This window comes from Uranotaenia lowii, chromosome 3 (assembly GCF_029784155.1).
Source record: "Uranotaenia lowii strain MFRU-FL chromosome 3, ASM2978415v1, whole genome shotgun sequence".
In the NCBI taxonomy this organism is placed as follows: domain Eukaryota; kingdom Metazoa; phylum Arthropoda; class Insecta; order Diptera; family Culicidae; genus Uranotaenia; species Uranotaenia lowii.
In genome coordinates this window covers 158,272,891-158,288,802 of record NC_073693.1, presented here as the reverse complement: position 1 = coordinate 158,288,802, position 15,912 = coordinate 158,272,891, and the positions used below count along the sequence as shown (strand labels likewise).

The following is a 15,912-nucleotide window of genomic DNA, read 5'->3' as shown; positions in this document are numbered from 1 at the left end:
CATTGAAGATTGGCCGAACTTATAATCTAAAGAATGCAATTTAGCGCATACGTTGGCGAAACTGCGGTGAATCCGTGCACCCATGGTGGATTATCTACATACACATACATACACATTAAGAAATAAGTTATTTCACCGGCTTGACATTAATTACTGTTTTATTAATACAATAATGACAAATAAATGGCAAATAAAGAATTTTGTTCAACAACATTTAAGATATAAGTTTGGTTTTCAAAGCAAACTAATTTTCTTCAAGTTTGAATATTTGTTCTACAAATGGTTGTTCAGCGTTCCTGATCATCAAATTTTAAAGAGTTTCAAAAAATTCTCTACGGGGGCGTTGAACTCAAAAACTTTGAAAAAGGGGGCGGTGAGTGAACAAAGTTTGAAAATCACTGTTCTATACGAAAGAGTTAGCCGTTTTAACCTTAAAGGGCGAACACGAAATTATTGCGACACATTCAACAGAAGAGAACCAATTCTTTCCAAACACCAGGAATTTCCTGACTTGTCGGCCTGCTAGTTCGGGAAAATATTGAACATTTACCATTCAACCGTCTCTAGAATGTTGAAACGGTTCCAGGAGTGGTTGACGTTGGACCACGACAAAGGAGCTGGAAGCAAACCGGGAACAGAGAATAAAAAGACGAAAGTAAAGGTGTTACGGATCGAAAAGCTGCGGCTAGATTTAAGAGCGTATCGACGGGGTGCCGAAACCGTCGGCGCCAGGGGGCGTTGCTGAACTCGGTGGTTGCAGGCGTCTTCTTTCTTTGGCTTTTAATCGGCCTGCCCACGAGAGTGCCCCGTATCCAGACAGGCCGAGAAGGGAAGACCTCCTTGGAATTTAGGATTCCGCAGAACCCGAGGACGTAGATGCTGAATGCTGATCCTTTACGATTTAGGCGCGAGACCACCAAAGGTCTACGGGCCGACCCGTGTCGAAGGCAAACCGGTATTCGAGTGAATTCCGTGGACGTTCACAAACACTTTATAGGCCTATGACTTCACACGCGGACGCCTGGTACAGAAGAGAGCGAATTTTCCGGTAGCAAGCTTCCTTTTCGCCTTTCTTGTCCTCTTTTTCTTTCCTCCTTTGCCTCCTCTGTTAATTGACAGCAGCCAGCAGTAAAATGTAGCCTACTGTGGTGCTATCTTGTTGTGAGACTGTACAAGGAACATGAATTTTCTAGAGCTAAATATACAAAACTACAAAATTAAACAAAAATCAAACGATTTGTAACCAACCGGTTACGAAGGTAAAGCGGATGATTAAAGCAAATCACAACATCTCAAGCCGTGATTTGGCTAAAAATATCGGCTTGTCGAAGAGCTTCGTCCAGAATGCAAAGAAGAGAGCTGGATTTCATATATACAAAATACATAACTTCACAAACCGCGATGAGCGGCATCAATCGTCGGCTAAAACTCGGGCGCGGAAGCGCTACTAAAAGATTCTGACAAAATATGGCTGCTGTGTGATGGACGACGAAACGTATATAAAAGCCGATTTTAAGCAAGTTCCGGGGTTGGAGTTTTTCACCTTTTTTTTAAATTCTATGTGGACGACAATATTAAGAAGAAGAAAATGTCGAAATTCGTTTCCAAATATTTCGTTCGGCAGGTCATCTGCTCTTCCGGACTGAGGAGTGAGCCTTTCGTGACAAAGCGCACAGTAAATGGCGAGTGAATCTGAGTACCTCGAGAAGCGGCTTTTGCCTTTCTTGCAGTAGCACGACAAAGCTCCGCTATTTTGGACAGATTTGGCATCATGCCACTATTCTAAAAGTGTCCTGGAGTGGTATGAGGCCAATTCGGTCCAAAGGACATGAACCCGCCAAACTGTCCGGAGATGCGCCCGGTGAAGCAGTACTGGGCATTACTGAAGTAGGAACTTCGGAAGAGCAAGAAGACAGTCAAAGACGAGAAGGACATGTTGAGAAAATGGAAAAAAAAACTGACAATCTGGTACCGGATGTCACTGTAAAGACTTTGATGGAGGGCATCAACCGAAAATGCGTTCAAATTTACACCTAAGGCTCCATCGATTAACTTTTCTTTTGATTTTTGAAGCAAATATATGTACAAAACTACCCTAAAATTTTGGTTCGATTCTGAACTTTATAAGAAAATTGGCATGACATTTTCGGTGTCGCAATAATTTCGTATTCACCCTTTGGAAAGAGCTCGTAACTCAGATTTTTCTGGATTGATATCTACTCTGGTTATGTTAGTAAATTAATGAAGGCATTTGAACATGGAGCAATAGTTTTGAAATCTAAGAGCGAATTACCAGACTGCATTTTCAGCTTAACTGCTAGGTTAAGTTTTTTGTCTCACTTACCTTCACTTTCACTTATGTTAAACTGAACCAATTTACCGGCTGACCTGGTGTCTCTTCTTCTTCGGGTCACGCTGACAAGTTTGAAGTCATCTGAAATAGAGTTATACACAATGTTAAACGCGCTGAAATCTTCCACAACGATAACTCGTAGTCGTAATAGTGAATGTCACGCCTAAATTTAGCGGTGAACTTGAACTTTGCTCTAAAATTCCCACCGCAATTACCGGCTGCTCCGAAATAGATTCGTAAAAGGCGGGCTTAAAACAAAACAAACGGAAACAACCAGTCTACCAGCGTTGTAGTTTAAATGTCGCGACACCGGTGGCTGAACATTGGAAAATATAGCATCGCAGAATGGAAAATCTCTCAGCTTAAATATATGCATGCCATGACCGCACAACAGTATTGTACGCACGATCAGAATTTGTGGAATTTGAAATAGAGGGTCCTCAAAATTTTCTCCAAACTTCCAAATTTGATCCATTTTTGCTTTTAAACCTAATCATATTATGATTTTTTCGCTTTTTTTAATTTTTTTTCGTAATATTTTTTAAGTTGTTTTTTTTGTGAAAAAAATTATTTGCATTTTTACTAGTAATTTTTTTTTCAAACATCTTGTTTGAAATACACATTCAATTCCAATGCGTTTTGATGTGCTATTTTATGATTTCCGTTGAAAATTTACAAAGTTTTGTGTATTTGAAAATATAATAATATTTTTTTAAAGAAAAATCTAACCTTATGTATAAGAGTTATGAATTCTAAACCCTACAACGAACAGTTGAGCTGCAAGTTCAAAACTGGAATTATAAATAATCTATGAATGTTCACTGCGCTGTAGTCTATAGTTCAACTCAAAGCCAGCCGCGGTACAGTGTGTCTGCGCTGGAAAATGATCAACTTCCGGTGGGTCATTTCAGCAATGAGTTCAGATGGTTCTCTGCAGCGCCAAGTCGCGCGTGCGTGCGTTATGTGACAAATGCGCCCGAAGATCGAGCCAACTGTGGCATGAATGCTTATTGTGGAAAATAGAATTGAAGTTGATAGTGGCAAATTGTATGAATTTCGATTCAAAGTGACCGCATGGCTCATTCGAAGGTGCGGAAAAGCTTTCTTTCAGTGGAGAAAGGGCTGCGTTGCGGGTGTGAAAATCGTTTGCACGACCAGCCGGTAATTGTTTTTCTTTGGAAAGTATCTACCACATTACTTACCTATTCTTTCTTTTCCAAACAACAAAAGACGTTCGTGCTGTTCCAGAAATTGATGCAAATTTCTTTCGTTGATCTGCAATAGAGACAAAACACAAACAAACGGTTTAGTTAGAGGTTTGAACTTCATCGATGCCGCCACTTAATAAGACAAAACAATTAGCAAACAATGGCGAAGAAGCAAATACTTTTTTTTCGTTTATTTTGCCTTGTATCAAACGATAATGATTCTCTTCAAACCTTTCCGTCGTAAATAAGCGATTTTGAAGGTTTCTTACATATATATATCTTCATGTAGGTACGGCTTGATAAAATTTCTATGGTAAGCTTCCTAACCTGAATTCAAGTGCATTGTGCATGTGTTCATGTCGTTAGATTGGACAACTGCATCCTCCCTCGTGAAACTTGTTAACAAAGATATTTAGTACAGCAGATGGCAGTAGGACTGACACAGAACGTCTTAGGTCGTAACGGTATACCCCATGGCTCTAACTACATGCTTGTCGCAATTTATGACAGACGCCATGGTTGAGTATTCGCATAAAACAGCTTCTAAGCGAGGTTTGGTGCTGAGTGATGGTTTTGCATACAATTTGAACTTTTCCTTCAGCGATTTGCTGTTTTTTGTGCAGGGTCGTCCAGCTGTGAGATGAATCGTCAATGTCAAGTTTCATCCTTTTACCGGTGACAAAATAGGTTTCCAGTTTGCATTGTTTCGATGCTTGTTGAAGATCGTTTGATTGCGATGCGCTGCGCCTTTTGATCGTTACCAACATTATGAATAAAACTTCACAAAACTTCACGAATAGAACGTGCATAATAAGTAAATTATTAAATGAAGTGAATTTGATTTCTGTTGGTTGTCGTATTAATTCTGTCCACCTCAGCTTTGTCAGCCCAAGACGAGGTTTAAATAATGGAACTTATGGATTTACACAATATTGAATGAAAAAAAAGGGAAAGGACTTAACGGTATAAATGTTTACTCTTTAATGTTGTTTCGAAACAACACTAGCAAAATCGAATTATTTTGGAAACCCGTTAAAAATTTTAACGAAAATCTTTAATTCTAAAAATTTGCTTATTACCCTATGGATTTTTTTTGTTTTTAAAATAGTTTTATTTAGTCTTATAAAATAATGCTAACACATTACGTCTCTAGATCTAAATGAAACTCTAATGCTGGAACATCTAATCTGTTATTGCTTGTATCAATGAAGCTGATGTAACTACCGTACACTGGGGGAACTTTGATCACCGGGGTATTTTTGATCATAATGAAATTTTTTCAGATAATCATCATTACATAAGTAAAATGTTAGAATATCTTAAATCTGTTTAAAACATTTGGAAGCCTATAAATGTGTTACCAATAAGCTAAATTTGGTTTTTACTAGTAGATTTTTGATAGTACTTAAAATGTAATTTTAAAATCTTAAAATATCTGGTTTTTCGAAGGCCCACAAACAAACATTTCCCCTGATCAAATTCAAGCATTTAGGAGCAAATGGGTTCTCTTATATGAAAGTTCAACTTTTTTCTTTGTTTAGGTTTAGTTTAAGTGATCTTTTTATGGTCATTTGGTCATAATTTTTGGATTTTGAAAAAAAAAATGGAAATTTTCCATTAAAAAGCCCGTACAGTCAAAATGGCTAAAACCCTATCAAATGGTTCAATTTGAAGATATAAAATTTTTGAAAAAAAAGGTTGAAAAAATCAGTTTAGTCCTAACGAAAATAACTGTTATTAATGTTTATGTCTTCGTGCTAAATGGCACCATCAAAGTAGTTTTGAAGATGTTGATGTACCTTAAAACCAAAGTGATCAAAGTTCGGGGTAGCTCGAACTCGAAATCAGGTTTTGTCACAAACATTTAATTATAACCACCAATGTCGTTTGAATTTTCAGCAATGAATGATCATGTTTGTACTCCGCATCTCAGTAAGTATTTTAAATCGTCAAAATCGTTATGGAAACACGTAAATAGACAGCGGAAAGAACCTGGTATACCTTCAAATATGTTTTTGACGGCATAACGGCGAACTCTGACCGTGGAATCTGCGATCTTTTCGCCAAAAAAAATTTCCAGTATCTTCACTTCAGCTTCATCATCCCCAAAACATTTAGCTAGCGCTGTCAGGAACGTTTTGCCATTGGGCTTTTCAATAAATGGTATTGACATCGAGGAAGCAGTCATCTCTAGAGCAGCAGCGAAGCTTAAGAATTCCTTTTCTACGGGCCCGGACGGGATACCAGCTGCCTTTTAAAAAAGTTTTATGCCTGTTTTGCTGACCCCTATTCGGCTCATTTTTCAAGCTTCGCTAGATAGAGCCACCTTCCCTCTACTATAGAAGGAAGCTTACATGTTCCCAGTACATAAAAAAGAAGATAGGAGAGATGTTAACAATTACGGTGGAATCTCAGGCTTATGTTCGATTGCCAAACTATTGGAATTGGTGGTTTTGGATCCTTTCTTCACGTGCTGCAAAAATAACATCTCCAATGATCAACACGGATTCTACAACAAGTAACTTGCTAACGTTTACTTCTTTTGTGCACGAAAGTTTCGCTGCCAAATCTCAAACCGATGCAATCTATACCGATCTGTCCGCTGCATTCGACAAGGTGAATCATGAGATTGCCATCGGAAAACTCGAACGCCTAGGATTCTGTGGTACTCTACTCGGCTGGTTCCGCAGTTACTTAACTGGTCGTAAATTGATTGTTCGAACGGGTGACACCTTTTTCAGGCAGTTTCCTGCCACCTCCGGTGTGCCTCAAGGTAGCCATCTCAGACCGATTGTTTTTCCAATTTATTTCAACGACGTGTTGTCACTCCTCGACGTCCCCAAACTTTGCTATGCTGATGACCTAAAACTATTTTTCACCATAAACGACAACGACGACATAAATTTTCTGCAATGTCAATTCAACCTCTTCGCTGTGTGGTGCGACATTAACTGCCTGCCATTAAACCGCAGCAAATGTGCAGTCATCAGCTTTTCCCGTAAGCGGCAGCCTTTAATTGCGGAGTACTTCCTTGGAGACGAACCCATCTCACGTGTGAACCACGTTAACGATCTTGGCGTAATCTTAGATCAGCGCCTGGAATTCGAGGCACACACCAACTACGTGTTTGACAAAGCATCCAGAAGTCTCGGTTTCATTTTTGGAGTGGCGAAGAACTTCAAGGATGTGTATTGTCTGAAAAGCTTATACTGCAGCATTGTTCGTTCCATCCTTGAATACGCTTCAGCTGTCTGGTGACTGGTGTCCCTACTACCAGAACGGTATCGATTGGCTCGAGGCCATTCAGCAGCGATTCTTGCGATATGCCCTTAGACACCTGAACTGGCAAGACCCTTTTCGCTTGCCTAGCTACGAAAATCGATGTCGCCTCATAGATATCGACACCCTTCAAGCCCGCAGACAAGCAACACGTGCCTTATTTGTCGCCGACCTCCTGACATCGCGAATCGACTGTCCTACGCTACTGGAGGCTATTCCGCTTAGTGATCGACCCCGTGGATTTAGGAATCAGGATCTTTAATTGTACATTCCCTTTCGAATGAACAATTACGGAGCTAATAGCGCCCTCATCGGTGCAATGAAATCTTTCAACCGTTTTTCGGAGCATTTTGACGTCGACATTTCGAGGGATGTTTTCCGAAGAAAAGTGATTAGGGCCTTGAGAACCCCATAGTTAGATTTAATGTTTTGTTTTTAGCTTTAATTTTAAGTAACCATTTGGATCAACATGCGATCCGTTGATCAGAAATAAATAATAAAGCAATTTCTTCAAAATTATTCAAAAATGAATGAAAAAAGTGATCAAAGTTCCCCCAGTTAAAGGTACTAAGATATTTGAAATTTTTTAACTTGTTTTGCTTGTTAATTATTTGCAAGACTCTACGGAATAGATCTTCAAAATTTAGCAGCGTTCTTCCTTTCAACGATTCATTAATTTTCGTTTGTAACACTCTAAATGCACCATTTAGTCTAGGGCACGGTTCGGAATGTAAAAGCGAAAATCTCAGTTATTTAGACAAAACCAATCTTTTAAATCTTTTTCATCTGACAAACATAAATTAAATTTTCTAAAATTTATTCAAATTTGAATTGTTTTGTGGGCATTATTTTAAATCAAATTGCAACATAAACTCCTAAAAACTCAAAGTATGAGCCGTTTCAAATAAAGAATTATTAAATACAACATAAACCAAAAGCAACCGCTATAGAATAACAGATGCAGCTGGAATCTCGAATTGCAATACAAAAAAGACTGAAACTAACTTTCTGAAACTTGTTAACTTAATATGTTTCCAAGATTTGAAATTTTAAATCTGTTTTTATATGCTTCAAAAGTCAATTATTTAATTCAATTATTGATATAAATTCCCCACTCTCTCCCCCTTTCCAATGCGGGAAGGGCTCACGAACTATACCATGGAAATACTTGAGAATCTGACAAATGTCACATTAGACTGAGTCGATTTGGGGTCATTTTCGAATTTCTCAAACCCTGGGGTCTTAAAAGTTTCGTTTTGTGCTAAAACTCATCCATGAATTTTTGCCGATTTTTTAAGTAACGTTTACATGAGTAAATTTGGACTTTTAGGTTTGTATGGGAAAATTTAAAATTTTGTACTGAAAAACGAACATGGTTTTTCTTTTTACTCTGGTACCAAGCCATTCAACCCTTTATGTGCCAATTTATAAATTTCTAAAAGGAAATTTTCCGCTTAACAACATTGCCGAAGACTGTAACTTATTATCTCTCCAGACAACGAAGTTATACCCAATTTAATGAAGGTATGTCTTTTGGCATTGAAAGCAATTCAAATAAACCCGCAACACTGCTGGGTACAAACGAGAGATTGCTTGACTGATTTGCTCGTAGATGTTTTCTTTCAAATTTTATCATACTAGTTTCTTCGGAGCGATTGTTCTTTACATTAGGAGCCATGTTTTGATGGTTTCTATAAATAAAAATAACTATGCTTGAAGGGCTGGCATTCAATTGATTGCAAGCGCATCAACATTTCACATAGAGCTGGAACAGCAAAACAACGAACCCCACACTCAGTATTAAAATCACCTATATTAGAATCGTTGCCTGTTCTTGACCGATATTCATAAACAGGATATCAAAATGAAGATAAAAGATTCGTTTAGCATTTTGTTAAACAAAGTTGAGAACTTAATCATGAGGTCTTAAGAAAAGTTGCTTCAACTGAACGCCTTTTGTTGAAACATATTCCCCCGGGTAACCATAAAAAACATAAATATGCAATAATTCAAAAATCAGATATTTAATGTATTTAAATTAAAAGCGAATACCTATAATGTATCTTTTTATTTTTGGAAACTCAAATCTTTTTTTCGATTTAAACTTTGGCATTTGTTTTCGGCCAGCTTGTTGGGCGATAATGTATTCATAGCGTTTTTCGAACAGTCCAAATCCAAAAAAAGTCCAAATTTACTCATGTAAACGTTACTTAAAAATTTGGCAAAAAATCATGGATGAGTTTTAGCACAAAACGAAACTTTTAAGACCCCAGGGTTTGAGAAATTCGAAAATGACCCCAAATCGACTCAGTCTAATGTCACATGCCACATTTGGCTCCATTTGTTTGATAAGAGTTTTCGAGTTACGTCAAATGAAATGTGAGTAAAGTCTCCCTTTTTCTCCTGACTTTATCCTGAAAGGGGAGGTTAATTTATATGCAATTGTATAAAATATGGTCCCATTGCTTGATATGTTCTCGATTAACGCAAAACAAAAAATCATAAGGGAGCCCTCCTATCCTTCCCATCGTCCGCTATCAAGCCTACCCCTTTTCTGATACCCATCGTCCACTGCTGGAATAAAGTCGGGGTCTCTAATTATATAAAATTTAATCGCATTAGTTGATTAGTTTGGAGCTTTACAACAATTTTTTTTATAGAACCCCTTCCTTTCCTACCTTCTCCACACTGCATGGTGTAAGGATATTCAATAATCGTACTCAAATACCTTTCCATGCCATACTTGATTGCATTTGCTGGCTCTGTCAACATAAATTTAGAACTTATGTAAACAAAATTGTATTGGACCATCCTCCCCTCTTCCTATGTTCCCGCTCACTGGAAGTAGGGTTGTGTCTCAAATAATCATAGAACCATATCAAAATAATTTCCCCTGTCAAATTTAGTCCATTTGTTAGATGAATACTCGGGTTATTAAAAAAAATGTATTTAATCCCTCCTCGCCTCTTCCTGTATCGTCAATCCTGTGCTCCTACTGCAAGAAAGAAATTATTTAAAATAATTGTTGAAATATTTTTCGTATTCAAAAAACATCCCATGACAATTTGATTCCATTTGCTTTTTTAGCTGGTTAGTCCAGTTATGCAAAACCACGTTAGAGAGTCCCATTTACCCTTTCTACACAGACAAACCTATCTCTCCATTGGATGGAGGGGTGAGTACTTAATATTCATAGAAATAAGTATTTCTTCTACCAAAATACTTTTCGATGCCAAATTTGGTTTTATTTACTCGAATAATTTTTAATCTCTACAAAATTTTTATGGAAGCCCCTTTTTCCCATTTATATCTCCCCGCTGAAAGAAAGAAGGGGCCTCAATTAATCTTACAATTATTTTTCGTATTCAAATACCCTCCCATGCCAAATTTGGTTCCATTTGCTCGATAAGTTCACGAGTTATGTATAAAAATAGTATGCAAGCCCACCCCCCTCCCTCTATTGACATCTTTTGAAGGGAATTTAGACCAACCCGAAAGCAATCTAAAAGAGCTTATGCTCTGTTCAGTACAGGGAGAAATATGCACACAGAGTAAAAATTATAATCTTTTCTCATTTCATATTTAACACGTTCACAAAATGTAGATGTGTGAAATCTTATTGATTTGTATTCTGTTCCACCATTCGCCACTTTTGGTACAACACAAGTGTAGACACAGTCCAAACCAATCCGCCGTGCTATTAAGACCTCGCTAATAAACCGTCAATCATACCATCGAAAATAAAAGTTTATCGATTTGAGTTTTTGAAGTTTAACCGTCGCGTTCTAAATTGTGTCCGAAAATAGTGTTCCGGCCTCAAACCACAAGTTACATTTTAGACATATTAAGAGCACACAATTGCTCTCAAATTAAGGCATTAAAAAGTTCATACCATTTTCCTACTATTGACATATTGAATGAAATACATATTTTTGTTATTATGGTTATTTCATTTTGAAATTTTTTTTTAAATACTTTTAGTTTTTGTTCAAATTGCAACCAAATTCAATAAACACAAAAAATATTTTTTCAATTATTTTAAAGTCAACAGCATAGTGGTTTAGTTTGGTACCATTTGGCACATTCTTCTAGAACATTTGATTTTTTTACAGATCCCGGATATGAGATGTGGCCGCTAGGGTGGCGGGTGTATTAGACAAATTTAAAGATCGAATTCGGCTATTGTAAAAAAACATTTTGTAGATTGGTCCAAAAAACTGCCCAAGCTAAATTTAAGCTCAATCAGACTTGATTTAGGGATACCTCAAACCGCCATTACCCTCAAAAATCACCTAAGGAAAGACCAAAGGGAATCTAGAAAAATTTTAATTGTAATGCCAAATGACTGAAAAATACATAAAACGTCAAGATCTGATTTTATCTCGAAAAAATAAACAGCCTTACTTAATTTTTACAAGGTAAAAAAGCTACCCCTTGGTTGAATTAACAAAATACGGTGGTCAAATCGTTCGCAAAACATTTGGACCACGGGCGGGGCAAAACTTTGAAAAATTTCGTAATGAACAGCAAAACGAACTCTTTTGCGGGCATCTGCCAGGTTCCAGCCAAAAAATGTTCGTTAACAAGTCTCGCATGGATGTTCCGGAAATAAACAAGGAGAAACGATTAGAAAATTGGATGCCTAGTTCTTGAGGAGGCTGATAATCTGTTGAAGCTACAATTCAGTCGGTATTTCATAACGGTTGACACCATGGGGGCTAAATGTACAAAGAAGACTGCCTCCAAATGCGACCGTTTTTCCTGCATAGTCTTTAAGTAGGTCCCACAAAGTTTATACTCTGTTTCGGCTAGATATGGAATCGTGCAATTTATGGAAAAGCTGCGGTGGAGTGATAAATGTCAAATACCGTCAACTGGGGCAACATGCAACAATTTTCAACTTCGATGGCTTCTAAAAAACTTATGTTCACAGTTAATCGTATCCTTTATGCATCAAAAGTTTTAAGGATGTTGGGGCATAAAATTGGCGTAGTTAAAAAAATTATTGGTTTCCTCAGTTATTTTTAATTTTCTAAAAACATGCGATTTTCACACTTCTTAGAAAATGGGGTAACTTGCAACAAACTTTGTTTTTAATGAAAAATCTTATGAACACGTACGAAAATTCATAGTGTTTAATATATTTGCGATGCCTTAAAGACCATTACGCATGACAACACCAATTGCAGTAGTTTTTGGGTCTGTAAAAAAAAATTTTCACATTTTTTCTGAAAATAAGGATGCTGCATACATTTAGGGGTTAAATAATACTACGAAAAATTCTACAAGCTGAAATCATAAAAATAAATGTTTGGATGAATGAAATTTAAATGTTTACAAACGCGTGATGCAAAACATTCATATTCCAGCACATGGAAACGAGATTTACAAGGTATTTCTTTGATTTGCATTTTGTTGCATTTAACCCCAGACACCTAACTGAATTTTCAAAATATTCATTTAAAAAAATTGGGATATTGTTCGAAAAATATTTTTACACCAACAATGTTGGTATAACATGAGGAAACCTGTAAAAAGTTTGTAGGTAATATTATCAAGCCGATCCGTCATACTGGGTAAAGTTTTTTTCGGCATAAAAAATGTTAAAATTTGTACATTTATTGCTCGATTTTTCACATTTTACATAAAAATAAAAAACTTAAGACAACTAGCTTAAGATGCGAGAAATTATGTCATCATCATTTTGTTATCATTAAAAGATAACTTTATAACAATACAAAAAATTAAAAATTGATTCAATGTAGTGTTATATAAATGTTTCATCGAACCCCGCTGTTGCTGATGCCCCGTTTGACGGTATGTTGTTTTTGTGCCAAAGGACAACGGTGAAATTTGTCAAAACTTCTACAAAATTGAGCAATTTTGATGAACCTTCAGGAAACAGAAAAAGTTATCAAAAATAGCCTTAATTAATAAAAAGGGTACCTAAGGAGGACAAACGGCTAAGTTTGTCATAATTTCTACAAAATTGAGCAGTTTTGATGATCAAGCTTCAGGAAACAGAAAACGTTATCAAAAATAGCCTTGATTTGGAAAAAGGTTCCCAGAAATTAAAGTCGAAAAACTTCTGCATTTGACGGTAAACCACCTTAAATAATGTCACAAAAATTTGCATGAATGCATTATGAAGTATCCGATACGCTAAGAGTTGTTATTCAATATTCAGAAGCTTCAGGTTTTTTTTTCTATTTGACGTGCTGCTTATAGGTATTTGCTTTTTAAAGACCGTTACTCCACGCGGAACCATTGAACCACAAAATTCTCTGGCAGAATCACTTTGCAAGGTTTTTAATAAACCTTTGATTCTTTGCCGGGTTTTTTGCCTGTGGTAACTTTTTCAGATTTCTCGTTCACATCCAGCGTAAGTAGGTAACTGAAAATTGAGCACGCAATTTTCATAATCGTTTGTTTACAATTTTCTGTTCAATCTCATTTCATAGGCATCCTTGATCATTTTTTAAAAGCCATGGAGCTAGGCAATGGGTGGTTTGAAAAAAACCTAAAGAAACTATAGTACTATAGGCTCGTTAAAAAAAACCTAGCAATTGCTTTTGTCCAACCAAATCGAGCAGTCGAGTTGTCACTTGAAGCAATTGCTGCGGTTGCTATGAATAAAGTTTGTTTTGACAGCTGTTTTCTCTGACAGAATCTTTTACTTTTATAACAAGCTAGTTTGGTATGAATAGAGCCCAAATCTGAAGCAATTGCTCGACAAATCTCCAAGCAATTGCTTTATTTTCAAAGCTTGCTCGCTTGCTTGCAGACTTTTCAAATAAAAAATTCTTTTATAAAGTCATAATTTTATCAATTTGGCAATATTGCACTTCAAAACAATTCAAATAGCCATTTTCAACATGGATAAACAAAAAAAAAAGAAACCCCATTTTTTCATATACTTGGCGTTTGTATGGAATGATTAGTCTTACATGAGATTAAACAAATCGATTAGAAAACATTCCAGAATCCCGGGAATAGTGGAAGAATTCCCTACTGGCCCGAACTTGGAATACCATTTTAATAATTTTTAACAATTTTTTTTAAGTTTTAACAAAACAAATTTTTTTATTGATTTTAAAGTAGCTAATTTTAATTGGTAAAACATTTTGCTTTTCAGGTGAACTAACTGTTTCTTGCTCGCTAGACCAATTGGAATTGTCCTTTCATATATCATATTCAAATATGTATTCATTTTTCTTTAAACATACGAGCACCCTTAACTAAAAAAAATCCGGTCGTTCTTACACCCACCACCCGCACCGTCGACTTCATGGCTATTTTAGCCGTACTTTTCAATTTTCTGATCGTCTTCTAATCACTAATCACTAATCACTAATCGTACTTCCATAGCCAGAACTTATGTCTGAGTCCCAAAGAATAACAAATGTGTTATTATTCTTCTTGTCTTTGTTCATGTTTTTAATCATTTTAACATTAAAACATTAAAATGATCAAAAACACAAAATGGTTGGGCCTACCATGGAGCAGAGAACGCAGAGACATCCGGAACACAGGAACAGGAAGAAACGTGGACCACCAGTACCATACGTTTCAAGTGAGCTGAGTATGTATCGTTGGAAGCATGCTAAGAAAAATGCTCCTTGATGAAGAAACCCTGCGTTACCAAGAGTAATTTGGCCAATCACTTGGGTCATTCTGAGGGGCTGGAAATGATTTATTTTGTACACAGAAATCACAAAATCCAAGTGTTTTGAAGAATTCGCTGTAATAAATAAAATAACTTAAGAAATCTAAGCTTATTTTGTATTTCTTGTACTGTTTTGGATTTCAGTGTACAATCATTTCTGGTCATCGACCAAGGATAAAGCGCCTTTACTCGCTCTTGAAAAGAAAAAAGAACAAAAAAAAATCAAATGAACACAAAACCTTACGAGTCAAGTTGATAACTCGAAAGGTTTTTAAACGACTTTGACCTAGATTCATAAACAATTGACTTATTACATTCCCTTAAACATATATTGAATATTGTAAAGGTTAATTGGTATAAAATATTATGTAAAATAAGCACAAAAGATGCAGGAATTATACTTAGCTTTCATTTCTCCTGCTCATGATGATTATCCCATTTCCTCAGGTAGATTTTAGCAACCCAGTTGGTTGCACTTCCCCAAAAAAATTGAAAAGATCGCAGCAGTCACAAAATTAAACAGTTTGATCACAAGTTGTCAGTGACAAAAAATTATTTATTTTTTTCGCAAAATCTACTGAATGAGTTTCGACCTCAGATACCGAAAAACTAACATTTAAATGTTATTGCAAATATCTAATTCATTCTTGAACACTTCTGAGCTCACATGCGTAAAAAAAATTCTTCTGCATTCTCCTTCAATTCAGCATGGCTAAATACTCTTCCCCCCGCACAAAACCATTTTTCACTTAAATTTATAGCTCGTTACAAAACGTATGGCTGATAGATGTAAAATTTTTCTTGTTTCGCCATTAAACTTAAAACTCTTTTTTGTTCACAATAAATGTATTAACTTGCATAACTTGGATGTTTGTAATAACATTTTGTCAAACCAACTACCCACATGGAGCAAAACATAGGATCGACCGATTCCTTTGGTAGCTCACGAACGGCTCCTCCTGATTCACCCGCGCATGTATCTCAAAAACACTGTATTTGTACATTTTCCATATTCTCTGACTGTGTTTATTTTGAAATTCCTCGAAAATATAGCATTTTTTTTAAATATTTTAGTAAAATTTTTAACAGGACGAAAAAAAACACGTGTTGACGGTTCAGCATACGCCTACTTTTCCCTTTTCAATTTTCTGATCGTCTTCTTTCATTTTACTTTAGAAAACTTCAGATTCTGCTGGTTGGATAGCTATATTTTTCGAAGCAAAAGCTATGTTCTAAGACTTTAGTACACATCCGCTAAGCAAATGTTAATTCATACCAAATTAAGCAAATGCTTTGGGCTTTTCCTTTGCTTGATTTTGAGCTAAGTAAAAGCTAACAGAAGCAATTGCTAAACCTTATTCTTACCACTAAATGTCGCCACTAGATGGCAAAGTAATCACTTCAGA

At 36.2% G+C, this 15,912-nt stretch overlaps 1 protein-coding gene across 3 annotated transcripts in view; it reads right to left on the bottom strand.

Moving 5' to 3' along the window:
• The window catches only part of LOC129755938 (A disintegrin and metalloproteinase with thrombospondin motifs adt-1), a 73,313-nt gene that overhangs the window by 12,677 nt on the left and 44,724 nt on the right, over positions 1-15,912 (bottom strand). For all 3 annotated transcript variants that reach the window (XM_055752649.1, XM_055752650.1, XM_055752651.1), the window contains 2 exons: positions 3,556-3,628; positions 2,345-2,434 (listed from right to left, as the gene is read on the bottom strand). In XM_055752649.1, coding sequence (XP_055608624.1) covers positions 2,345-2,434; positions 3,556-3,628 — 163 coding nt within the window. The remainder of the gene's footprint in view (positions 1-2,344; positions 2,435-3,555; positions 3,629-15,912) is intronic.